The 26,163-nt window shown below is 46.1% G+C and overlaps 1 protein-coding gene across 4 annotated transcripts; it reads left to right on the top strand.

The window, feature by feature from the left end:
- Positions 1–10,783: 10,783 nt before the first annotated feature.
- LOC100191543 (uncharacterized) lies at positions 10,784–24,709 on the top strand. 4 transcript variants are annotated; one of them, XM_020547341.3, is made up of 10 exons: positions 10,843–11,085; positions 11,189–11,351; positions 11,795–11,851; positions 13,041–13,116; positions 13,200–13,267; positions 13,364–13,857; positions 13,942–14,102; positions 14,197–14,400; positions 23,171–23,405; positions 23,829–24,709. In XM_020547341.3, the coding sequence occupies exons 2-10, from the start codon at positions 11,233–11,235 to the stop codon at positions 24,428–24,430; spliced, it is 2,016 nt and encodes a 671-aa protein (XP_020402930.1). In that variant the 5' UTR covers positions 10,843–11,085; positions 11,189–11,232; the 3' UTR covers positions 24,431–24,709. The 4 variants fall into 4 exon arrangements, with proteins under 4 accessions (XP_008667040.1, XP_020402930.1, XP_020402932.1 ...); XM_020547343.3 differs by having other exon boundaries at positions 23,826–24,709; XM_008668818.4 differs by lacking the exon at positions 11,795–11,851 and having other exon boundaries at positions 10,784–11,085; positions 23,826–24,709.
- Positions 24,710–26,163: the final 1,454 nt, after the last annotated feature.

Genomic DNA, 26,163 nt, shown 5'->3' with positions numbered 1-26,163 from the left:
TTAAGGCGGTGCAACATGCTCACGCTTACTTAACTCGGGGTGACCACTATGCCCTACAAACGGAGCAATCGACTTAAGTCGGCAACGACTTAAGGTGGTGCAACATGCTCACGTTTACTTAACCCAGGGTGACCACTATGCCCTACTAACGGAGTTATCGGCTAAAGTCAGCGATGGCTTAAGCCGGTGCAGCATACTCGCGCTTATGCAATTCAGGGGATGACTTCCATAATCATCATGCAGCGTTACCACAAACTTGCGAACTAATAAATTCTGATACAATAAGAGAGTAATCATGTCATTCGAATGATAAGCTGATATCCTCTAACGAGTACTTGATCATACTAACCGCGCGCTCATAGCACGCAAAATGTCTCTCTATTTTCCAATGTCTTTCTCAGGAACGACCGACGAAGAAGGGCGATTCGAGGAATCGGGGGCAGCATGCACGTCGGCCTTTATGTCTTTAGGAACTACCACGCCGGGTCTCCTCATCAAGATTCGTCCCGCCCGAATAGCCTTGTCCATGGCTTTATCGCGCTGGGCTTTGAGAGTAACAGCAGTCTCTTCGGCAACTTTAGCAGCCAGCTGAGCAGTTTCTAACTCCTGAGCAATGGATTTCTTAGAAGCTCGGAGTCCCTTGATGGTGGCATCCTTTGCTGATATCAACTGCTTGAGGCGGGTCACTTCGTCCGCAGATTCTTGCAGCCTGCAACGCTGATTGTCCAGTTCTTCCATTGTAAAGCGGTGACTCCTCTCCAAGATGGTCAGCGAGTTGCTAGAATCTCGATACAATCTGTCCAGATTGTCGCGAGAAGCAGCAAGGATACGTTTTTCTTCCTACAAACAAAAATCAACTCCTTCAGAATCCAAGCAAGTAATAAGGGCATAGCAAGGCGAGGCACAGCTTGGTAAGTTACCTTTTCAGAGTCAAGCCGAGCATGAAGAGAAGAACTCAGAGCGTTGGCGTCATCCAAAGCAGCGGAGACTTGATTTAGTTCAATCTGGCTCTGAGAATACTTCTCCTCGAAGTCAGTGCACCGTCGAGCCATTTCAGCCTGATCTTGGGAATGTTTTACTTCAAGAATTGCAATCTGCCGAGTCATTCCTAGTGAGAAGCAATCAAACAAACCGAGGTCAGAAGGTAAAACAGTCCATGAACAAAGGCAAAGAAGAAGAAGAAAAAGGGCACTAACCAGCGTTAGTTGCCTCCAACTCGGATACACGACGATGAAGCGACACTGGATTCCAATGCTCAAGAGACGAAGCGACTTCTGGGATGAAAGCACCCTGCGATCTCAGCTGGCTGGCCATCCCATCCACCAAAGCCTGATAAAAAGAACATATGAACATAATGACAAAAGCTCATGCAACGCAAAGATCAAGCTAAAAGTACAGCACAGCACCTGGAGATTGGAAAAGAACGAAGGGATCCCCAAATCAGGAGAAATCAGCTGATAATCAGATGCCAGACCACCACCCGAAGCAGCTTGCAACAGACCAGTAGAAATGAGCTCAGTGCCTTCAACAGAGCCAAACGCCAGACCAGCGGGGACGCTGCCCTCTAAAGCGACTCCCTGATCCAGAGTTTGGGCCACCACCATGCCACCAGAGTGTGGAGGTGAACCCGCATGAACATCCATGGAAGTGCAGGAAGGAGACCTTGCTCGGACACCCTCGGGGGCTGGGTCACAGTTGGCACTGCCCACTTGAGCCGGATCATCCCCGGCAACACCCTCGGGGGCTGGGCAGCGGCTTATACTCTTCACCCGAGCTAAATCTTCCCCGGCGACATCCTCGGGGGCTGGGCATATGTCAGCACTATTCTTGGGGTCCAAGCTCTCTGCAGTAACCACCTCTAAGGTTGACGGGCCTTCAGCTACTTCCAGGGGACCAGAACAATCCAAGTCAGCATCCCGACCCTCGAGATCGTGCTCTAAGGTCGACGAGGCACGGGATGACCTCAACCCAGCATCAGGCACGGCAGCGCAAGTCTCTGTTGCGTCATCATCCACAGGCTCTGATAACAAGTCTTCTGGGACCATATCCTCTAGAGTTTGATCAAAGTTGGCCAGGGACAGCTCTTGCAGACCGATGAGGGCAGACAAAGCAGGAGAAGGAACTCCACTACTTCCACCGCTGGCGATGAACTGCCGACTGTTTTTCCGAGTTAAAGGAGCCTCATTTTCTTCCTCCTCATCTTCCACAGTAACAACGCAAGCAGCACCCCCATTGGGATCAGCAACAGATGGAGCACCCCCATTGGGGTTAGCAGCAGATGGAGCACCCCCATTGGGGTTAGCAGCAGATGGAGCACACCCATTGGGATCAACAGCAGTTTGGGCACACCCATTGGGATCAGTGTCAGTAGGGCCAGTTGCAGGCACTTCTTCAGCAGCAGGAGCTAAGGTACCGGCGTCCTCATCAAAACTGGATACTCGCCGGAGGCGTCTTCTCTTCTTCTTTTGCTCGTCAGCAGAAGGCTCGAGCTGACTGGTTCGGCTAGGGCGCCTCGGGCGAGTACTGACAGGTTTCGGGACATCCAAAGTTGTATCAACCTCTGGAAGGGGCACCACTGTCAACGTACCATCAGGAGCGGCATCGGATGAATCCTCAGCTAACAGATCAAGCATGTCATTTATGTCTGCGTCGCTAGGGTTCAGAGGCACTTCAAAATAAACCTGCCGTTCATCATCAGGAATCTCCCCGAGCGAAGCAACCAAAGTACTGACTTCTTCAGCAGAGGGTCGCACTCTAAGACCCAAATTGCTATCAGTCACAGGCGGATTTGATACAAAAAGGGTGAAAGCTTTGGGAGGAGGTAGGTTCCAGGCCGAGTATGCCACTGGAGCACCAACATTTGAAACCTTACCCCTGAGAATCATCTCAAGTCGGCTTACCAAATCTACAGAAGGAATTCTCCTATTGGTAACCCGAGTCGAGTCGGCTAGCCCTCTATACAGATATGCCGGATAGGCCCTGTCTTTCAGTGGCTGAATGTTCTTGAAAACAAAATCAGTAACCACAGCTTCGGCAGTTAGTCCTCTCTCTTTCAGCAGTCCAACTTCAGCCAGCAACACACCTGCCTCAGCCACTTCCTGATCTGTGGGAGACTCAGTCCAACTCGGAGTGCGAACGTCTGGCTGTCTCCCCGACCGGGAGGGGAGAGAATTTCCATAATTATCAACTATAAACCACTCTAGACGCCACCCCTTAATGCTATCTTTGAGGGGAATCTCAAGATACTCAGTCTTCCGCCCACGGCGCATCTCCAAACTGGCACCTCCGACCAACTGATGTTGTCCCCCGGCCATCCCAGGGCGACAATGATACAGATACTTCCATAAACCGAAATGCGGCAGCACGCCGAGATAGGCTTCGCATAGGTGAACGAAAATGGAGATTTGGAGAATGGAATTAGGGTTCAAATGGGTCAAGTTGATATGATAGAAATCAAGGAGGCCACGGAAAAAAGGAGAGATGGGAAGGCCGAGGCCGCGGAGAAGAAAAGGAGCGTAAACTATTGACTCGTGGGTATCTTCGGTTGGGACAGTAGTCCCGTGGCAAATCCGCCAAGAACAGAGTTCCCGCGGAGGAAGAACCCCGATGGAGACGAGGCGGAGAAGCTCAGCTTCGGAAATAACGGACATATGGTTACCTGCGAAGGGTAACTGACTGTTGGGGTCGATTGCAGGGATCACCGCAGCAGACGAGTTCGCAGTTTTCCTCTTGGGCGCCATCTTGCTTTTCACCAGCGAACAGAGTAGGAGGTGAGTGGCAGAGAAGATTCAGATGCGGGAATGCAAGAACTAGGGCACGGAAAGCAAAGGCGGCTAAAAGCGCAACTCTTATGGGATATTCTCGAGCTAGCTACCGTTTCAAAAAGTGCCCAGTCATCACCCGGCAGTTATTTCCGAAACCGCAGCATGCCACGTGGACATCTGGCAGTTATTTCCAAAAAAGCCGACGTGCCACTTCATCACTCAGTTGTTATCCTCAAAATAACTCGTGCGACCGGCCATCACTCGGCGTTGCCTCTAAAACGCTGACCTCGTATTCAATCGCTCGGCATTACTTCTAAAATGCCGACGCCGACCTTCAACCACCCGGCGTTGTCTCTAAAACACTGACCACGTATTCAATCGCTCGGCATTACCTCTAAAATGCCGGCGTCGACCTTCAACCACTCGGCGTTGTCTCTAAAACGCTGACCTCATATTCAATCGCTCGGCATTACTTCTAAAATGCCGACGCCGACCTTCAATCACTCGGCGTTGCCCCTAAAACGCTGACCTCGTATTCAATCGCTCGGCATTACTTCTAAAATGCCGACGCCGACCTTCAATCACTCGGCGTTGCCCCTAAAACGCTGACCTCGTATTCAATCGCTCGACATTACTTCTAAAATGCCGACGCCGACCTTCAATCACTCGGCGTTGCCCCTAAAACGCTGACCTTGTATTCAATCGCTCGACATTACTTCTAAAATGCCGGCGTCAACCTTCACTCACTCGGCGTTGCCTCTAAAACGCTGATCTCGTGTTCGATTGCTCGGTATTACCTCTAAAATGCTGACGTCGACCTTCAATCGTTCGGCGTTGTTTCTAAAACACCGATACCGACTGCAAGACTACTCGGCGGCTATTTCTGAAAACGTCAGTATGATGTACAAGTTATTCATCTACTGTCTCAAAAGAATCTGTTCTATAATAAGGGAAAGCAAGTCATCAAGAAGGGGCCAACATCATTCTTTCATTAAAGGGAAGATAATAAGCTTACAAACCAACTCTTCGCGAGTTGGTGCTTCCCTATTACTACTACATTACATTACTACTACTACTATACTACTCTACATTACTACTACATTATTCTAACTACTCTATACTAATATCTAAAGACCAGTGGCACTTAACCACTGGCCTTGCTGCTGCTGCCACCGCCGCCGCCCCTGGTGCTGCCTTTGCTGCTGCCGCCTCTGGTGCTGCCCGTGCTGCTGCCGCCTCTGGTGCTGCCCTTGCTCCCGTCGCCGCCGCCGCTGCCCCCGCCGCTGCCGTCGCCATCGCTGTCGCCACCGTCGTCGTCGTCGTCGTCCTCGCCCTCGCCGCCGTCCGAGTCCTCCTCCTCCGAGGAGAACTCCGACTCATTCGAGCCCTCGAGCCCGGAGCGCTCGACGGCCCGGATGTACGTCCAGACTTCCGCGACAATCCCCTGGGAGTCGTCTGAATCATCAGACGACGCCGGGGGAGAGACGGGAGCCGGAGACCCCTCGGACTCGGAGGAGAACTCCTCCTCCGAGTATTCCGAGTCGCCGAATTCCTCCGACGGAGGGGTCGGTTCGCGCTTGCGCTTGTTACTCTTGCCCATGGCGGAAGCAGACAGAAGGAAGGAGAAGGATGCAGTAAAGAACAACAAAGAGATGTGAAAAAACCAGAGGAGCAAGGGCGTTATTTATAGAAGGGAAAGGCAACCGCTCACTTCCAACCGCGGTCACTGAACAGTCGCAAAACATTCAATAAGCACTCCCACCCATCTAAAGACACGTCAGACGGCTGACGCCGTTTCATGCAACACTACACCCATTGGGACTCCAGTCAACAGCGCAAAGGATATGATTACACTAGCCGTCCCATCACATTACTACTCAGAAGCAGCCGGCTAAAACACTCAGCGTACCAAGCCGTCCCTTGCCCACACCCATTGGGGGGGGACGCCCAGGAATTATCAGTATATTTTTCAAAACGGTCACATCCGTGCAGGGCATGCAGTAAATACCTCAAGACAAAAATGAGATATCAGTAAGGATCAGAGGAAAGCCAAATATAGCCAGCAAAATACAAGATATGGCCGACAGAAGCGACGCAAAGACTAGACAGAGAACGTTCATCAAACGTCCAATCAAGTTGCAGAAGCAAATAAATTGCATTACCTAGCAAGATATGGATGGATTGCAGACTCGGCTGCTAAAGACAAAATATATGCTGACCTCTGCAGCAAAATGTTGATGACATAATGCTGACCTCCAAAGCATAAATGCAAATAGCTTCATGCCAATTTTTACAAGCAAAAGGAAGACCTTCGAATGGATTATCCTTAAAAAATCCATTTGAAGGTCGGGGGCTACACCCATTGGGTGCACCTCCGGTGCACCCCATGGATTATCATTCCAAACCGATATAGTGCCGACTTCTAAGGCGTGAGACAAGATTAAAAAGACCAATCCTCAACCGAGATACAGGAGCGCACATAGAGATAATTTTTGGGGAAGACCTTCGAGTAGATTATCTTCTAAAATCTACTCAAAGGTCGGGGGCTACACCCATTGGGTGCACCTCTGGTGCACCCAATGACGTTCAGAATTCTACAAATCAAAATGCCGACCTCTAAGGCACAAGCACAGAACTAAACTTCGGTCGAACGAGTGATCGGAGCAAGAGAAGACAGCAGGAAGTCATTTTTTGGACCTTGGATCTTTGGGTTGATTACCTCTAAATCAACCCAAAGATCGGGGGCTTGTGGGGGATAGATATCCCCCGGGTCCACTAAAGAAGTAAAAGACCTCACGAAAGGCCCAAGGGCCCAATAAATCGTAAGGTCGTTCTTTCGTGGGCCTGGGGAAAGACAATCAACAAAGCAGAGAAGACATAAGACCAGATTGGAGCAAACCCGGACGGCCCACAACGTCAAACGAGTAAATCCCAACAGAGACCCGACTTACCCGCGCTGAAGCCCCCATGTAATGGAGCCATGCGAGGATAAGTCGGCGAGGGTTACGTAGGGATAAACTCAAGAGGTTCGCTACCTTTCAGCTACTTGTTGTTATCATATCCACGTGTACTGCCCCACGGTCGAGTATATAAGGCCTAGGGGGCACCCCTTCAGAACGATCGACCCTATTTTTACTTAGCCACCCACGTAAACTCTCTGTGCCTTCAATCCAGAGAGCCCTCTTGTAACCACACTCGTATACTCACCAGGACGTAGGGTGTTACGCATCTTTAAGCGGCCCGAACCTGCAAATCTTGTCCACTGTCCCTCGTGCGATCGGCACGAACCATTTAGCTACAGTCGTTGACACCGTCCTACTCCTAAAAACACCTTAAGGGCAACCCCGGGTGTGCGGTCGGACCCAAAACACCGACAAATAGAAAGAGTACATCGGGGACGTGCCAATTCTTAGGAAGGTCTCTGGTGTCATGGAACTCTAAGAAACAAACTTCCGTTGCCCTATCCACCGCTGAGGCCGAGTATGTTGCCGCAGGACAGTGTTGCGCGCAACTACTTTGGATGAGGCAAACCCTCAGGGACTTTGGCTACAATCTGAGCAAAGTCCCACTCCTATGTGATAATGAGAGTGCTATTCGCATGGCGGAAAATCCTGTTGAACACAGCCGCACAAAGCACATAGACATCCGGCATCACTTTTTGAGAGACCACCAGCAAAAGGGAGATATCGAAGTGTTTCATGTTAGCACCGAGAACCAGCTAGCCGATATCTTTACCAAGCCTCTAGATGAGAAGACCTTTTGCAGGTTGCGTAGTGAGCTAAATGTCTTAGATTCGCGAAACTTGGATTGATTTATAGCATACATGTGTTTATGCTTTTGATCATGTTCCTTCTGCATTTTGTTGCTTAATAATGGTGCTCAAGTTGTACAAACACTCCCTGGACCTCACAAGTCCGTTGCAAAGTGATGCACATGTTTAGGGGGAGATGTGTTACAACTTGACCCTTTGAGACTAACCATGTGCTTGAGTTTGCTTGTTTTAGTCTCAAAGGAGGTTTGAAAGGGAAAAGGTGGACTTGGACCATGAAAGACTTCCACTGCACTCCGATGAGAGGGTAACTTATTCCAAGTTCATCTCATGTACTCTTATTGCCTTTGTATTCTTATTGAAGATTTTGATGAGGCAATGGGGTTCTGGGGCCAAGATTTATCCCGTTTTGGTGCTTGATGCCAAAGGGGGAGAAAATAAAGGCCAAAGCGATAAATGGATCAGCTACCACTTGAGAGATTTTGAAAATAGTAGAATAGAGCTTTTGGTTGGTCAAAACTCTTTTATTGGTAGAATAGAGCTTTTTGGTTTGTCAAAACTCTTTTATTGTCTCTCTTGTCAAAAGTTGGCTTCTTGTGGGGAGAAGTGTTGATTATGAGAAAAAGGGAAGTTTTTTGAAATCTTGAATCAATTTCTCTTGGAATCACTCTCTTTATGTCTTAACATGTGTGTTTGACTTAGAGATAGAAATTTGAGTTTGATTTGCAAAAACAAACCAAGTGGTGGCAAAGGGTGATCCGTATATGTCAAAATTGAATCAAAACAATTTGAGTTCTTATTTGAATTGGTTTTGTATTTGTTCTACTTGCTTTATATTGTGTTGGCATAAATCACCAAAAAGGGGGAGATTGAAAGGGAAATGTGTCCTTGGGCCATTTCTAAGTATTTTGGTGATTTAGTGTCTAACACAAGTGCTTAAATGTAAAATGGTGGACAAAGTACAAACCAAGGATAAAGGTATGTTTCTCAGACTTAGTACATTGTTTTATGGACTAATGTATTGTGTCTAAGTGCTGGAAACAGGGAAAATCCAATTGAAAATGTCTTGGCTCGAGCAGCCAAGAATCTGCTCAGTCTGGGAGCACCGGACTGTCCGGTGGTGCACCGGACAGTGTCCGGTGCGCCAGGCTGGTTCGGGCAAAGTGGCCGCTCTCGGGAATTCACCGGCGACGTACGACTATAATTCACCGGACTGTCCGGTGTGCACCGGACTGTCCGGTGAGCCAACGGTCGGCCGGGCCAACGGTCGACCGCTCGATCTGCGCGGGACACGTGGCCGAGCCAACGGCTAGAAGGGTGCACCGGACATGTCCGGTGTGCACCGGACATGTCCGGTGCGCCAACGGCTCTCTGGCTGCCAACGGTCGGCTGCGCCGTTTAAGGAAAGAAATCGGGCACCGGACAGTGTCCGGTGCGCCAGACGGCAGAAGGCAAGAATTGCCTTCCCAGATTGCTCTCAACGGCTCCTAGCTGCCTTGGGGCTATAAAAGGGACCCCTAGGCGCATGGAGGAGTACACCAAGCATCCTTTGAGCACTATTGATCACTCACACATCATTCTTGCGCACTTGTTCGACATTCTAGTGATTTGAGCTCTGTTCTAGTGTGCTAGCCATTTGAGCTTAAGTCTGGGTTCTGTGTGTGCGTATTTGCTGTGATCTTTGTGTCTTGTGTGAGTTGCTAATCCCTCCCTTGCTCCGTGCTTCTTTGTGAACATCAAAAGTGTAAGGGCGAGAGGCTCCAAGTTGTGGAGATTCCTCACGAACGGGATAAGAAAAGAAAAGCAAAACACCGTGGTATTCAAGTTGATCATTGGATCACTTGAGAGGAGTTGAGTGCAACTCTCGTCCGTTGGGACGCCACAACGTGGAGTAGGCAAGTTTTGTACTTGGCCGAACCACGGGATAAACCACTGTGTCATCTCTGTGTTGATCTCTTTGTGGTTTTCGTATTGTGCAAGTTCTTCTCTCTAGCCACTTGGTGATTATTGTGCTAACACTTAACCAAGTTTTGTGGCTTAAGTTTTAAGTTTTACAGGATCACCTATTCACCCCCCCTCTAGGTGCTCTCACTTACCTAATATATTTCTTCTAATTGTAGATTGGATTTTCTATTGGTGATTTTGTGTCGCTAAAAGGCTTTTTGATATCTACGTTGTTTTGTTATAGTCATGATATTACAGCTTAACTTTTATGCTATTATCAAAAAACTACCTTTATTTTGGTATTTTTTGGTGACTTCTCCATTGCGGGTTGGTACTTCATAGACTTTTGTCCTGCGTCCGCCACTGGTCGGCACACTAGTCAACGAAAGTCGTCGTTGTTATAGTTAAGATTGTTTAAATTTTGTCCTCTAAGTTTCAAAGCTTAAAAGTTGTAGAACACTTGAGCTTATATATAATTTCTAAAAATCTAATATAAAATAGATTAAAATCTAGCACTGTCTGAGAGGCTGAGTCTTTGGATTGATTTTTTCAATTACAAGAAACAGCTCAGATAGTGTGTACTACAAACTATAAGCCTTTAAATCATTAGTACAATTAACAGACAGTATGTACTCCCTCCGGTGCAGTAAAAGAAGTCATCCTGCGCGTGACCGAGCGTGCACAAAAAGAAGTCATAGCGCGCGTGGGTATGGGATTTGGACGTTATTGCCCCTAGTAATTGCACAAAAAAAGATGCATTTAAGAGGAATCGAACTTGAGACCTCCAATCTAGAATGCCTTGGAGCTGCTGCAACAACCAATCAAGTCTGATTATTTTAGTAACGTTAATGCACCCATATCCCTATTTAATAGGGGCAAACAGGGAAAACTCTATGATAATTAATCACTCCTTGGTATGCACAATCATGTCCTAAACGACTACCTTTACTGCACTGGAGGGAGTACATAAAGTTGAAGAGACGGGTTTGATTTTTTTATTTATTTCCTTGAGACCCTTTAATGGGTATAGAAGGATTTCAAACAATCACTACGGTGGATCCCATAAACTTGGTCCCACACTCCCACTTCCCAGCAGTAATGGCAGCTCAGCTCGGAAGTGCGACATCGCCGATTCGCCGTGGCAGAAAAGTTGTGTAGTCAGAATATCCCACCGAGCCGCCAGCCACCAGCTCTACTTCTTCCACTGCCTATGGGTCCCGCATACTCCTGCCCCACCTGTCACACAAATTTCAGCCACCACAGCATGCCCGCCGCTTTTATGGGCCATACCCGTCAGGGACAACACAGTCAAGGCACCTCGTAGGCGGACCAAAAGCAGTAAATAAACCGGTGGCCAAAGGCGAAAGCCGGGCACGCACACCCACCCCACAGATCTCCCTCCTCTCTCTGCCCGTGCTGTTGCTGTCCCCGTCGTTCGCGCTCGCCCAAGTCGTCGCCCAGTCGCTGCGCCGCTCAGCTCCAAAGCCAGCAGAACCGCGCAAGCGCGCGCGTGTCCCTCCTCCGCTCCTCCATTCCGCGCCGCTGGACTGGACGCGTCGCTGTGCGGACTTCTTGCTTGCGCCGGCTGCTACGGGCACGGTCCACGGGGTAAGCTGTTCGTCCTTGCGCGCGATCGCGCTCCGGTGATGGATTTTCCTTGGTTTTATTTTTTGTTCGGTTTTTTTACCCGGGTCTGTGGCGGTGTGCGCAGACCTGACTGGCGGCTCCGGGCCGGGGGAGGCGAGCGACAGAGCGATGCAGAGGCAGGGGAGACACCTGGAGCGGTCCAACTCGAAGCGAGCCCTCGACCATGGCGGCGGTGGTGACGACGACGACCGCCCGTCTAAGCGCCCGCGCGTCCCCGCCCTCGCCAGGTGACTGCGTTGAACCTGTCAAGTGGCTCTGTTTGGATTGTTGACTCTGTTTGGGAAGAGTGGTTCGAGTTAGTTAGCACCTGCTACCATGTAGCCTCACTGAGGGTCTGATTCGTGATACTGTGATCGTCAATGTTACACTTGAAAGTTAACTGAATTACTAATGGGGCTTTAGTTCGTGTGACAGAACATGGAACAAGTCTGGGATTAGTCTTTTAGAGGTGAAAAAAGTAAGGCTGTCTCAAGCAGCTCAGCTGTGCTATTCCATCTCATATTTCATCCCCTATTTCAAACTTAACTCTGTAAGTAGGGTAATCTACAATGCAAATCCTTTAGTTTACACGAACTGATGTGGACATCCTTAAAAGAAGGGGGTGTTAGCTCTGTGCTATAGTTTCTTCCACATATAATCTGTGCCTTTGTTTGGGATTCTGAAAGAACAGGGAGGACCTCTCAGTCTCCACACCCTTTCCAACATCCTTGATCTTACCTATTTACCTGTAAGGCCCCCCTTTGGACTGCAGCTCCCCCCCCCCCCCTCCCTGTATTCTGCATTTTCCCCGTGAAAACAAACTGATTCCTGTTAAATTTGTGTACGATTACTGTGAATTTTCTAAGTTCCAAAGAGACCCTAAATGTACAATCGAACTATATCTGCATGCACTGTAATGTATAGTTACTTTATAATATAAAAGTATACATGCACTTAAATAGCACATAAACCATGTTCTTTTTCCCATTTAAAATGGCATCTTACCATTACTAATTGGATGCTTATTTTTGGAGCCTCCACCTTAATCCTAATCAGATGCACTAGAAAAGAGACAAATTCTAGATTTTTCGACAAAAAAAGTTAGAAACATCTATCCATAATTTGGCATACTATAACCAGTATCGACAATAATAAACATTGTACCTATTCTGTTTTTCTTGTAAAAATAATTAGCCACCTCCGTAATTTTTAGAAATATTCTAAAGTAACCTCCTAAATGTGTATATGAATTACCACCTCTGCTGTTTTGAAGAACAATCTGAAGTGGCCACACCTAAATCTTCATTTAATTACCAACCTATGCCATTATAAAAAATAACCTCCTAAATTTACATCTAAATTACCTACCTCTACCATTGTATTAAGACTAACTTAAACCAAGCCCTAAGCCTGCATCTTAGTTAACTACCTATGCCATTACAAAAAATCCCAAAGTATTCCTATATATGCTTCTAAATTAACCTTTATTCTTTTGTTAACATAAAAAATTAAATCAAACTATATATGCATGATGTGTGTCACAATCAGGAAGTGGTTGCTCATGAGATCAATTTCCATGTCAAACACATATATATAGTAAAACTAAGGGTTCAAATAAACATATGTCGAACACGCATAAAAACCTTTTGATATTACTATCCTATGCAGTTTCTATTAGCCAAATTCTAGAAATGGTATCATTTTATTATATCAAGTTATAATTGCTGAATGATGTTCTTAAAAAAGACATTTGTAGCTTTGTAGTTTCTATGAGCCATTGAATATCCATTTCTACTGAACTATGTGAAAACAGTGAAATATGCCTCAACAAATATCTGTAAATCAAGACCACCATTGTTTCAGTTGTGCTGTTTTGTGAGAATCGAAGATCGTCCTAGTCCTTACCATGCCTTAATATATTTTCCTGATGATTGCAGTGTCATTGTAGAAGCACTCAAGGTAGACTGTTTACAAAAGCTTTGCTCATCACTGGAACCAATTCTGCGCAGAATTGTGAGTTGATGACCTTGGACAACTTTTTATATAACCATCTGATTGCTTTTCTTGTCATTAGCCAACCAGCGTTTGCTGTGTAGGTCAGTGAAGAAGTAGAGCGTGCTTTAGCCAAATTGGGCCCTGCAGGTCCTGCTAGGATCCAAGGAAGGTACAAAATCTGGAACTTGATCTTTATGGTTGTTTCTGTAGTTTTACCTGGATATGCTGCAATAAATTGTGAACTTCATATACCAAATAAAAACAGGGGCTCACCCAAACGAATTGAAGGCCCTGATGGTAGAAGCCTCCAGCTTCAGTTTAGGACTAGGTTATCCCTTCCGCTCTTTACTGGAGGGAAAGTAGAAGGCGAGCAGGGAGCAGCAATTCATGTTGTGCTGCTTGATGCGAACACTGGACATGTTGTTACTTCAGGACCTGAGTCATCTGTGAAACTGGATATTCTGGTGCTTGAGGGTGATTTTAATAAAGAGGAAGACGAGGGCTGGACTGAAGAAGACTTTGAAAGTCACATTGTTAAAGAACGAGAAGGGAAGAGGCCTATTTTAACTGGGGACCTGCAGGTAACCCTTAAAGAAGGTGTTGGGACTATAGGAGAGCTTATTTTCACTGATAATTCCAGCTGGATAAGAAGCCGAAAATTTAGACTTGGGTTGAGAGTCTCGTCAGGGTTTTGTCAAGGAATTCGTGTTATGGAAGCAAAAACAGAGGCTTTTACTGTTAAAGATCACAGAGGCGAATGTATGTTTATTTAGTGTGATGTCATTGTTAAATAATCTAACATATAGGCTTTAAACATGAATACGTTAACTAACTCTTTTGTAGTGTATAAGAAGCATTATCCTCCTGCACTAAAGGATGAGGTATGGAGATTAGAAAAGATTGGAAAGGATGGTTCATTCCACAAGAGATTAAACTCAAGTGGAATCTATACAGTTGAACACTTTCTTCAATTCCTTGTTAGAGACCAACAGAAATTAAGAAGTGTAAGTTTAGCATCTCTACTTTAACTATGTTTCATCCACCTCTGTAGTCTTGTGACCAATACCATTTTATTTCTTCTCTCTGGTTACTCTGCAGATTCTTGGCAGTAACATGTCAAATAGGATGTGGGAAAGTCTTATTGAGCATGCAAAGACATGTGTTTTGAGTGGCAACCATTATATATATTACTCAAGTGATGCAAGAAATGTGGGTGCAATATTCAACAACATATATGAGTTCACTGGTTTGATTGCTGATGATCAATTTATTTCAGCTGAAAATCTCACTGAAAACCAGAGGGTTAGTGTATTTTGAATGCCTTTTATAATGCTAGTCGTGGGAATTCTTGGAATTTCAGCACTCTGTAATCTACGGTTTGAATTTATTGAGGTCATAAATCCATTTCTCGTAATTTTATTGCATTCTTATTCCGTATAACCCACTATAAATATTTTTCACTTTCCACAATCTGTGAAATTCTGTTGTCAGTCTTGCCTAGAGTGGTCTGCTATGCTTGTTTCTGACTTAGGCACAACATTCAATATAACCTTGTACATCTCTTTGTTAATGTTGGCCATTACCTAAATTAACTGCATTTAGGTGTTTATTACCAACAGGAAACAAGCAATGGCAACTACAATCATTTCAAATATCGCAGTATAAGAACACATGCATGTATTTGTTTATAAATTACCCATGCCTCTGATACTGATACAAGTTCCATGTATGATGTATTGATGTCTACAAATCCTTCGGGAAATGCTATATATTTATAAATGTCTTTTTTCCATGACAAAAAATTCATTCAATTTCCATTCTAAATATGCACTAGGCTTGTTACAAGGCGACTTGTTACATGGCAACTGAGTGGCACAGGCTGTGTTTCCATATGTACAAGGGCGCAAGTGTAACAAACCACTAACCAAGCTGCTGATTCAGCATGTAATCATATCGTTTTCTACCTATTAATTAAATGACACGCAGCTCTCTTGTGTGTTCGAGTAAAAAAGTATACTTAAGCATATAACAAAAGCCATGTATCTAGAAAAACTAAAACGTCTTATAACTTAGAATAATGGAGAGAGTATGTGACATGACATACTATGGATGCTGCAATACGAGTCAGTTTTAGTGTAGAGAAGGATGGTGGGGTGCTTGGGTTGTTACCATTTTTTGTTTCAGAAAACTATATATCTTTTTGCAGACCTCATAGTTAAAGGTGGCTATATTAGTGGCTAACACTTTAGTCGGATTGACTTTGTCCTCCGCAAGAAGAGAGAATAAACGAGCATGATTGGATTGTTAGGTTATACATGGAGAGTGTTGTCTCTCAATGTAAGCTTGTGGTGGCAGTTTTTCATTTTTAGGTGTGTAGCCATAGGGATAAACAAGCCAAGTTTGTGAGAACGGTGGCAGTCTTCTATTTTTAGATGTGGGTCCCTAAGGATAAACAAGCCAAGTTTACGAAAACAAAGTGGTGGAAACTAAAAGGAGAGACGTCATAAGTCTTTAAGAAAAGGGCTATCAAAGATGATACTTGGAAGGAAGAAGATGATGCAAACAACATGTGATAGAAGATAACAACCTGCTTTCTGTAGGTGGCTTTAGAGGTGTGTGGATAGAGGTGGTAATAGGCTCTAAATTTTACACTACAAAATTTAAGGATCGAATCGGATTAGGATCGGACTCTATTCCTATTCATTTTTGAACTAAATTTATTAAAAGCCTAACTTATTGTGAAGAAACATTTGGATCGTGATCCATTACCACCCCTATGTGTGGAGCAACCTAATGGAGTGGAGGCGAACTTAAAGATACTTGGTAGTGGAACGAGAAAGTTCAAAGGGCTATTAAGGAGAAAAATAATTCAATGGACTTTGTACCATGACAGGAGTATGTGCAATATAGAGAAGTACAAGGTAGCAAAGAAGACCGTAAAGCGAGCTGTAAATGTGGTAAAAGATAGAACGTACAAGAATCTTTACCAACGTTTGAGTACGAAGGTAGGACAAAATGACATATATATGGTCACTAGGGTTCATGAGAGAAAGACAAGAGACTTCAATCAAGTTAAGTGCATTAAGGATGAAGCAGAGCATCTTTTAACGAGGGAGGCTATGATTAGACACAGATGGCGGGAGTACTTTGGCAAATTATTCAGTGGGAAGAATGAGGACACAACCTTTCAGTTGGTCGACTTTTTTGATGACACCAATAAATGCTTTGTGCATAGGATAAAATTGGTACGGCCGGTACTGCGCAGGTTGTACTGGTGGGAAACTGGAGGGCGGGGCGTGGTGGCTCGTCGCCTGGAAGATGGTCCAGGCGCCGTGGCTGCCCGAGAGGAGAGGCTGGTAGGTGAACAAGGGGCAGGGAGCAATAATATCTTTATTACTTCTTGCCTATCTGGCAGATTACAAAAGTCCTACTTATATAGGCCTATAGCCAACTGAAATCTCCTAACAAATAGGCTGATCTAAACAGCTTGAACCAACTGAAATCTCCTAACAAATAGGCTGATCTAAACAGCTTGAATCTCTATCTTAACAAACTCCCCTATAGCAGACTTATCCCTTCAGGCGGCCTAGGACTCGCCATCCTTATCCCTTCTCTTGTATGTCTGCCCGACCATAACATCTCTCCCTGCCTTCAAGAACAGCTCGTCCTCGAGCTGATGATCTGGGTACTGGTCCTTGAACTTCTGCAGTGGTTCCCATGTAGCCTGCTCGGTAGTCATGCCTCCCCACTGGACGAGAACATGTCAAATGCCTCGTCGAAGACTGGCCTGTAGGACCTTGTCTGGTACTGGCAATAAGCGACCCTGTGCTGTTGGGGGCAATTGTGGAATCTCTGTTGGCGGAGTGCCGTGAAATGCCTTTAAGAGTCCCACATGAAAAACATCATGTAAACGAGCGCCGGCTGGGAGCTGAAGTCTGTAGGCTACTAACCCGACTCGTTCCAAAACTTGGAAAGGACCTGCATACTTTGGTGCCAGCTTGCTGTGTGCTTTGTCAACCAGGGAGCGCATTGGCCTATGTAGGAGTCGAAGCCAGACCCAGTCTCCTACCTCAAAAGTCACTTCCCGGTGATGGTTGTCATACCAACGCTTGGCATGCTGCTGTGCTTGAAGAAGGCGGTCCCGCACCTCTGCCAGGAAATTGTCTCGGTCTTGTAGCAGGTCTTCCACGGTTTGGGATTGCGCCGTGCCCTGTTGGTATGGTACTAGTGCCGGAGGCTCACGTCCGTATACCAATTTGAATGGTGTAGTCTGCAGCGCTGAGTGGAAGGATGTATTATAGCAATATTCCGCCCATGGAAGCCAGTCCAGCCAGGAACGAGGTCGATCTCCTGTGATGCATCGCAAGTACATAGCAATTGTGCGATTGACGACTTCCGATTGACCATCTGTTTGGGGGTGGAACGCAGTGCTTAACCGGAGTTTGCTGCTAGTCAGCTTGAATAAGTCCTTCCATAGATGGCTAGTGAAGACCGGGTCCCGATCACTCACAATAGATGAGGGAATGCCATGAAGACGAACAATTTCCGCAAAGAAGATCCTGGCAACAGAAGCTGCGGTGTAGGGGTGACTGAGTGCAATGAAATGGGCGTATTTGGAGAATCGATCCACTACTGTCAGGATCACAGATTTTCCATGAACTCGTGGCAATCCTTCAACAAAGTCCATTGAGATATCTGCCCACACCTGTGAGGGAATGTCCAATGGTTGTAAGAGGCCTGCTGGGTGCAGATGCTCTGTTTTGTTGCGTTGACATGTTGTACAGGACTTAACAAACTCTCGAACTCGAGCTTTGTCCCGTGGGATATAGAAATCAGCCCTTAGTCTGGTAAGTGTTTTCTGAATCCCTTCATGGCCTGCATTATGGACTGTTTGCAGCAGCGCCGTCAAACAATCTGATGATGTTGGCACATAAATGCGTCGGCCATGGAGAATGAGACCGTCCTGCACGCGCCATGGAGGAGGTAAGGTCCCCTCTCGAATCTGGGTGCACATGGTCTGGCAGTCTGGGTCCCTAGCAGTGTCCCTTCGGAGGTCATCATAGAGGGTAAAAGTTGGCCCCGATAGAGTTGCAGAGAAAAGGGTGTCCGCATTGCGACGGGAGAGTGCATCTGCTACTGTGTTGAGGCGACCTGACTGGTACTGGACAGAGAAATCAAACCCAAGGATTTTACTAATCCACTGGTGCTGCGGGATTGTGGAGAGTCGCTGGTCGAGGAGGAACTTGAGACTATAGTGGTCTGTCCGTATGATGAAGCGGTGTCCCCACAAATATGGCCGCCAGTGTCGTACTGCTTGTACGAGACCAATAAGCTCTCTTTCATATGCTGCTAATTTGTGGTGTCTTGCTGCAAAAGGACGACTGAAGAATGCAATGGCTCCTGTTCCTTGATGAAGGACTGCCCCAAAGCCTGTGCCGGATGCATCACAATCAACCATGAAGTCTTTGGTGAATGATGGTAGCTGGAGTACAGGTGCTTCTGTTAATGCTGTTTTGAGGGCTGCAAAAGCGGACTCGGTTGTTTCAGTCCATTTGAAGCCTTCTTTGCGCAAAAGCTGTGTAAGGGGTGCTGCTATGACTCCGAAGTTATGTATAAATTTCCTGTAGTACCCTGCGAGACCCAGAAATCCACGCAACCCTCGGACGGAGAGTGGCTGCGGCCAGGTAATGATTGCTTCTACCTTATCTGGATCCATGGCCACTCCTTGTGCTGATATTACATGTCCCAAATATGCAATGGCGCTAGCCCCAAATATGCATTTGGATCGTTTGACAAATAGGCTATTGCTCCGGAGGGTGTCCAAGACTGCTGCAACATGGCGTAAATGCTCGGTCCAAGTAGTACTAAAAATCAGTATATCATCAAAAAATACGAGCACAAACCGCCGCAGGAATGGCCCTAGGACTTCATTCATCAAGCTTTGAAATGTTGAGGGAGCATTGGACAGTCCAAATGGCATAACCAGAAATTCGAAGTGACCATGATGAGTACGGAAAGCTGTTTTCTCCACATCCTCGGGATGTACCCGTACTTGATGATACCCCGAGCGGAGGTCCAATTTGGTGAAGTAGTGTGCCCCATGGAGTTCATCTAAGAGTTCATCAACCACGGGTATTGGGTATTTATCTTTTATTGTGCAGTCATTCAAAGCTCTATAATCTATACAAAAGCGCCAAGAATTGTCTGCTTTTTTTACCAAAAGGACAGGAGCAGAAAATGCAGATGTGCTGGGTCGAATAATCCCTTGTGTGAGCATAGCTGTGCACTGTCGTTCCAATTCATCTTTCTGCAGTTGTGGATACCTGTACGGTCTAACAGCCACTGACTGCGTCCCTGTTTTTAGGTGAATCCTGTGATCACAGTGGCGGGCTGGGGGAAGTCCTTGTGGTTCTTGAAACACTGATTCAAATGACTGCAATAGTTGCTCCATCATCTGAGGGTCTGCCATCTGTAGTGAACGAGTGGCTGGTTCATGGATGTCATTGCGTGGTGACCCAAGTCCCTTCCAAAAGACCCGCCGACCCCCACGCTAGAATGCCATACAGAGGTCGTCAAAGTCCCATAAGATTGGACTCAACGTACGGAGGAAATTAACCCCTAGAATGACATCGAAACTGTCGAATGGAATGGCGTAGCAGGGTATTGCGAAATGCTCGTGGCCGATGACGACTGGAATGCCCTCTGTGAATCCCTTGCAGGCCACTCTTTCGCCATTAGCGACGGTCACCTGACGGCCTGGGCTTGGTCCCATGGTGATGTCCAGTCGCTTCAATGAGGCTAGGTCGAGGAAATTGTGTGTGGAGCCTGAATCTAGCAATGCTGTCAGATGATGGCCATGTATAGAGAGCACGATCTGCATTGTGTCTTCTGTCCGGGTTCCCATAAAAGCATGGAGTGAGAGCACAGGCTCTATTGCTGCTGGGTCTTCTTCTTCGGACGACATGTCCTCATCATAATCCAAGACCTCCAGATAGAAGAGACGCTGCCAACGGTGCCCCCGGACATATTGCTCATCACAATTGTAACAGAGGCCTTGCTTGCGTCGCTCGGCCATTTCCGTGGGTGTCAGGCGTTTGAATCTCTGTGTCGACTGCTGGGGGGGGGGGTTTTGAGCTGGTTAACTGCTCTGAAACTGATGTTCCCGTAGCTGCAGGGCGAGGTGTGGACCGTGGCTGCCTCTGTCCTGCTGGCATGTGACCCCATGGCAAGCTCTGTGATCGGCGCTCGTATGCCCGTGCTGTTGCGAGTGCCGTATTGAGGTCTGGCGGATTGAGCAGCTCCACATCGATGCGAATCAAGTCAGGGAGTCCCGCAGTAAACAGCTGCACCTGCTGTTCTGGTGCTAGGGGAGCCACATGGCAGAGCAGCGCCATGAAGCGATCTTGGTAGTCTTCCACCGTCGTCCGAAAAGATAGCCGGGCCAACTCGCCGAGGGCATTCTGTCGGAGGGGAGGACCAAACCGCTGGTGGCACAAATTCTTGAAACGTGGCCAGGACAGGGAAGGCTCCTCGCGCTCCAACAGATGGAACCATTGTTGTGCTGCGCCCGTCAGGTGGTAGGAGGCTAACCAGACCTTATCTTCTTCAACCGTGCGCTGACCGCGAAAGTATTGTTCGCATCGATTGAGCCATCCAAGCGGATCCTCTTTGCCGTCGAAGAGGGACAGTTCCAGATTGTGGAATCTTGGAATATGGAGCGGCGGCGGCGCATGGTAGTCGGTCGTGGAAGTGCGAGGGGGTGTGGTGGAGAAGGTGGGCAGCGGTGAAGGTGATGGCGGAAAGTTGATTTGGTGGATGGGGACGGAGGATGTGGCCGGGGCTGCAAGGGCGGTGGTTGGCGGCGAGGTGGTTCTTGGCGGGATGCCGCCGAATCCTGGCATCCCATACGGAAAACCTGGAGGGTTGGGAACCGACGGCGTTGAAGAAGAGGCCCCTTCCATTGCAGCCATCCGAGCTGTTAGGGATGACATCTGTTGCACCATCTGACGATGGAAATCCATCATCATCCGCTTCAAATCCGCCATCTCGCTGGTCTGGACGGCCGCCGGTGGAAGATCTCCGGCTTCTGTGTCCCCGACGGTGGCTGCTGGTGACACTTCTGAGCCCGGCATCTCCGATACCAGGTTGGTACGACCGGTACTGCGCAGGTTGTACTGGTGGGAAACTGGAGGGCGCGGCGTGGTGGCTCGTCGCCTGGAAGATGGTCCAGGCGCCGTGGCTGCCCGAGAGGAGAGGCTGGTAGGTGAACAAGGGGCAGGGAGCAATAATATCTTTAGTACTTCTTGCCTATCTGGCAGATTACAAAAGTCCTACTTATATAGGCCTATAGCCAACTGAAATCTCCTAACAAATAGGTTGATCTAAACAGCTTGAACTAACTGAAATCTCCTAACAAATAGGCTGATCTAAACAGCTTGAATCTCTATCTTAACAAACTCCCCTATAGCAGACTTATCCCTTCAGGCGGCCTAGGACTCGCCATCCTTATCCCTTCTCTTGTATGTCTGCCCGACCATAACAAAAATGAGCTTAGAGAGGCATTGCAAAGGATGAAAGGGGTAAGGCGATGGGCCCTGATGGTATCTCAATTGAGGTATGGAGATCCATTGGGGATATAGTTGTATGGCTAACCAAGTTGTTCAACTATATCTTCCGGTTAAGCAAGATGCCTGATAAGTGGAGCAGAAGTATATTGGTACCAATTTACAATAATACGAGAGATATTCAATGTTGTACTAATTATATGAGAATTAAGTTGATGAGCCATGCAATGTGAGAGAGTTATTGAGTATCGTCTAAGAGCAATAACGTGGATGTCTATGAACCAATTTAGTTTCATGCCCGAAAAGTCAACTATGGAAGCCATTTTCCTTGGTGATGGATGAGGTCAAAAGGAACATATAAGAGGATATCCCTTGGTATATTTTTTGCGAACATTGTGTAATAGTTGATGAAAGTGTGGCAGGAGTAAATAGGAAACTGGAGTTGTAGCGGAAACTCTAGAGTTCAAAGGTTTTAGATTCAATAGAACTAAAATTGAATATGTGGGATGTGACTTCAGCGCTACTACATATGAGCAAGAAGATTTAAGTTTTGAAGGTCAAGTATTGTCTAGAAAATATATTTTTCGGTATTTAGGATCAATGCTACATATAGACAATGAAATTGATGAATATATATTAGCCATAGAATCAAGATAAGTGGCGTCAAACATCTGACGATTTATGTGACAAGAAGGTACCACAAAAGCTAAAAGACAAGTTTATAGGACGGAGATTAGACCTGCTAATTTGTATAGTGCAGAATGTTGTCTTATAATAAGCCAACATGACCAGGAGATAAGTTACGAAAATGTGTATGTTGCGTTGGATTTGTGGCCATACAAGAAGGTATCGAGTATGGAATGATGACATAAGTGATAGGCTAGGGGTAGCATCAATTGGGAAAAAAGCTTATTAAACACCTGTTGAGATGGTTTGGAAATATCCAACGGAAACCTCCAAAGGCACCAATACGTAGTGAGATCAGGATCCTAGGGCGCGATAGTAGCTATAGTAATTGAAAGAAAGACAAAGAAATGCCAAAGTTGACATGAGAAGAGACAGTAAAAGGAGAATTGAAAGGATGGAATATAGCTAAAGATTTAGACTTGAATATGTGTGCATAAAAAACAGATATGCATGTACTTAAACGGTTAAACCTTGAGTCCTTGATTTATAGTTTCTGTTGGGTTTCAACTTTTTTCCTACCCCAACTTGCTTGGGACAAAAAGTCTTTTTTTGTTGCTAGTTAAAAAATGGCATCCAGTTGTATGCTACATAAAAAAATGAAAGAAGATGGCATGTTTTTTTACAGATTCTTTCAGTGATCTAAGATATATCAGGAGTTTTTTTTCATGTTGCCTCAGAACTTCCTATTTTGTTGCCCTCCTGTTCGCTTGCCTAAATTGCTATCCTTATAAGATGTAAAGTGTTTGACCCTTTTTATGATGATAAATTAAATATTAAGTCATTCGTTTCAAAAGTCATGATCTGACTCTACCTGGTCGCAGGTGTTTGCTGACACGTTGGTTAAGCAAGCATATGCTGATTGGATCAATGTTCTAGAATATGATGGCAAGGCGCTATTAAAGTTCAACCAGAAAAAGAAATATGTTACAACTAGAAGTGAAACAGCGAAAGCTTCAGCAAGCTACCCTGCATCAAACGGTTTAGTGAACTCACAGAAAGAACTGCCTGGAGGTCCTGTGAATGCTGAGCAATCTTCCCTGAACAATGCTAGCCAAGGTATCTGGATTCGTTCTCTTGCAGCATAACACTCATATCATGTATGTTTCTTGGGTACTCTTTTTTTAATTAAAAAACATTCTTGAGCTGCTATTAATTTATTTTGGAACAAAAAATAATTAACTTCCCTTCTTTTTTTTTGGTATGCACTTTCTTAACACTGTTTTAAATGTGGAGTTATATCGTTTACAGGACCCATTTCTCTAACACAAAACATGGATATTTTTTTTGTGTCTGCCTGACAAGTCATTCTTGATTAAATTTAGCTTTGTTAGGAGTGAACAGAAGTACAATTATTTATGCCTAGATACGTAGTGAAGACAATGTATAAAAAAAAACTGGAACAACCTACAATTTGAAATAGAGGGGGGTAACTACTGCTAGCTTGAACTTCTTTCTAAGATTATTTTCTCTGTTCAGCAGATAGAACTAGAATCCCATCCATGTCCATGGGGAACCAGGTAGCAAGAGAGTATGCAGGCAATCCTCAGCACATGACACCAAGTATTACCATGCAATGCGACACGAGGTCATTGATCCCCGGAGGCCAGTTCAGTGGTGGTTCCTCCGTGCAGACTCAAACTTCACGAAGCTCCAACATGCTTGCGCTGCGGCCAACGCAGCAGCCTCAAAACTTGGACTTCTCTGGGCTAGGTCAGTCCACACAGCCTTCAGGGACCAACCCTTTCGCCGACTGGTCTCGGTTGCAGGAGAGCAGCGTCGATGAGTACTTGATGGATGAGATAAGGGCGAGGAGCCACGAGCTATTGGAGAACGATGAGATGCAGCATATGCTGCGGTTCCTGAGCGTGGGCGGGGCGCCGACCGGCCTGAACAACGTTGACGGCTTTCTTTCATACCCGTCTCCTGCCCCAGCCTTCGGATTTGATGAGGACGACCGCGCTCGCTCGTCCGGCAAAGCTGTTGTCGGGTGGCTGAAGATCAAGGCTGCGATGCGGTGGGGTATCTTTGTCAGGAGGAAAGCTGCCGAGAGACGGGCTCAGCTTGTTGAGCTGGAAGACTAGCAGTCGCAGGTGCTTGGGCTCGGTGTTGCACATATTTATGCGGAAGGGTTACTAGAACTGCAAAATATTGTATAATACGCTTCCCTTTTGGCTGATCTTTTTAATTTGCACAATAGCCCCGTTGGTATTGTATATTACTGGGTACAGACGTACAGTACATGTACATGGGAGGACGATCAGGATCGGGGCTTTTTTACGAATGAAGTCACGTTGGTTGTATACGTGTCTGATACGCTTGACCTTACTTGTGCTTTGAAATATTCTTGTCGGAGACTTTCAGACGAAATAAACGAAAGGGAAGTTCCGAAGGTCATCTGTTCTGGTAGCAGATGATGAAGGCAAAGTTCGGAGTTTAGGGTGTTCATGAGTACATCGGGAACAAAAATCCCGAATAGCACAGCCATTGTGGAACGTATCATTAGTGTTTCCCATATGAGACTCACATGCAGAGGTGGAGCATACAAGTCCTTCGGTGCCTTCAGGGCCACTCGCTAATCGATCGAGGTCTTCGATAGCGCTCCCGCGGCCTTCGATCAAGCCTTTGAATGTTTGACGCCGACAATGGAGTCTGCATGTTTAGACTGTCACTCGCTTCATCCAGAGGAGATACCTTGTCGCAGCCTTGGAAGGAAGGGTGGCGGCCATAGGTTTGGCGCGCCATATCGAAGGGTATGTCCCTCGTGACGCGAAGTCTTCTTGGTAGCATCATGACTTTCGGTGAACTTTTTTGCATTCATAAGAGCGAAGTTCGATACGGAACCACCCGGATCGATGATCGAGATCTCGTTCGGCATTCTCCCCAACACTACATGTGTTTGAACCAAAGAGACCCATGTTCCTTTATGGACTTCATGCATGTATAGACTATTGATTATCACTTTACCTGTTTAGTGTTGCATGTTAAAAACCGTCCACAGACTGTAACCCTAGAAAAAAATGAGTGTTAGTACATAGGGAAGGGCATACCCCGGATGGTACCGAGACATGCTCATGGATCCTAGTTAGAGGGGGTCCACACACATTAGGTCGGATGCCAATCTAACCCTTTGAAGGCTTGTTCGGTTCTACCCCAATTCATATGGATTGAGGGGGTTTCAATCCCTAGCAAATCAAAATTCTTCTCAATCCGTATCAATCCCCTTCAATCCATATGGATTGAAAATAACCAAACAAGTCCTGAGGTGGCATATGCCTCAAGGAATTTACTAGATTATCCCCTAGGCATCTAACGAATACACCCTCAATCCTTCTCGCGTCCTAAGAGCATCTCCAACTGCTACATAGAAAGTTCCTAAATCTCAGTTTAAGAAGTTATTAGAAAAAACACGTCTCCAATGGTATCCTAAACGATATTGCTAAATTTAAAAAGTTGTTATTTTATCCTTTCTTATCCCCACATTTGGCAACCCGAGAGGGACTCCTCAAAGCATTTTTTTCGTGCGAAATTAGTGTTATATGTCTTCTGTTTTTATTCTCTTATATTTTTATTATTAAACTCAGGGCTATTACATGGAAAAGAATTTTGCTGCATGTTACACTTTTTTATTTCCGCAGTTTGTAATTTAGTTCATGTTTGGAATCGATGAATCATAGAGATTTGTGTCTACATTGTATGCATAATTTTAGAACCATTGCAAGAACAATATCAAATTTATGTTTGATGAGAAGAATATAATTTTTTAGAACGTGAGAGCGAGAGGAGTTTCTAGCTGACATACTTTGAAATATTTGGC

This window comes from Zea mays, chromosome 2 (assembly GCF_902167145.1).
Source record: "Zea mays cultivar B73 chromosome 2, Zm-B73-REFERENCE-NAM-5.0, whole genome shotgun sequence".
In the NCBI taxonomy this organism is placed as follows: Eukaryota; Viridiplantae; Streptophyta; class Magnoliopsida; order Poales; family Poaceae; genus Zea; species Zea mays.
Note: the sequence above shows the minus strand (reverse complement) of the source record. Positions and strands in the feature narration are given on the sequence as shown.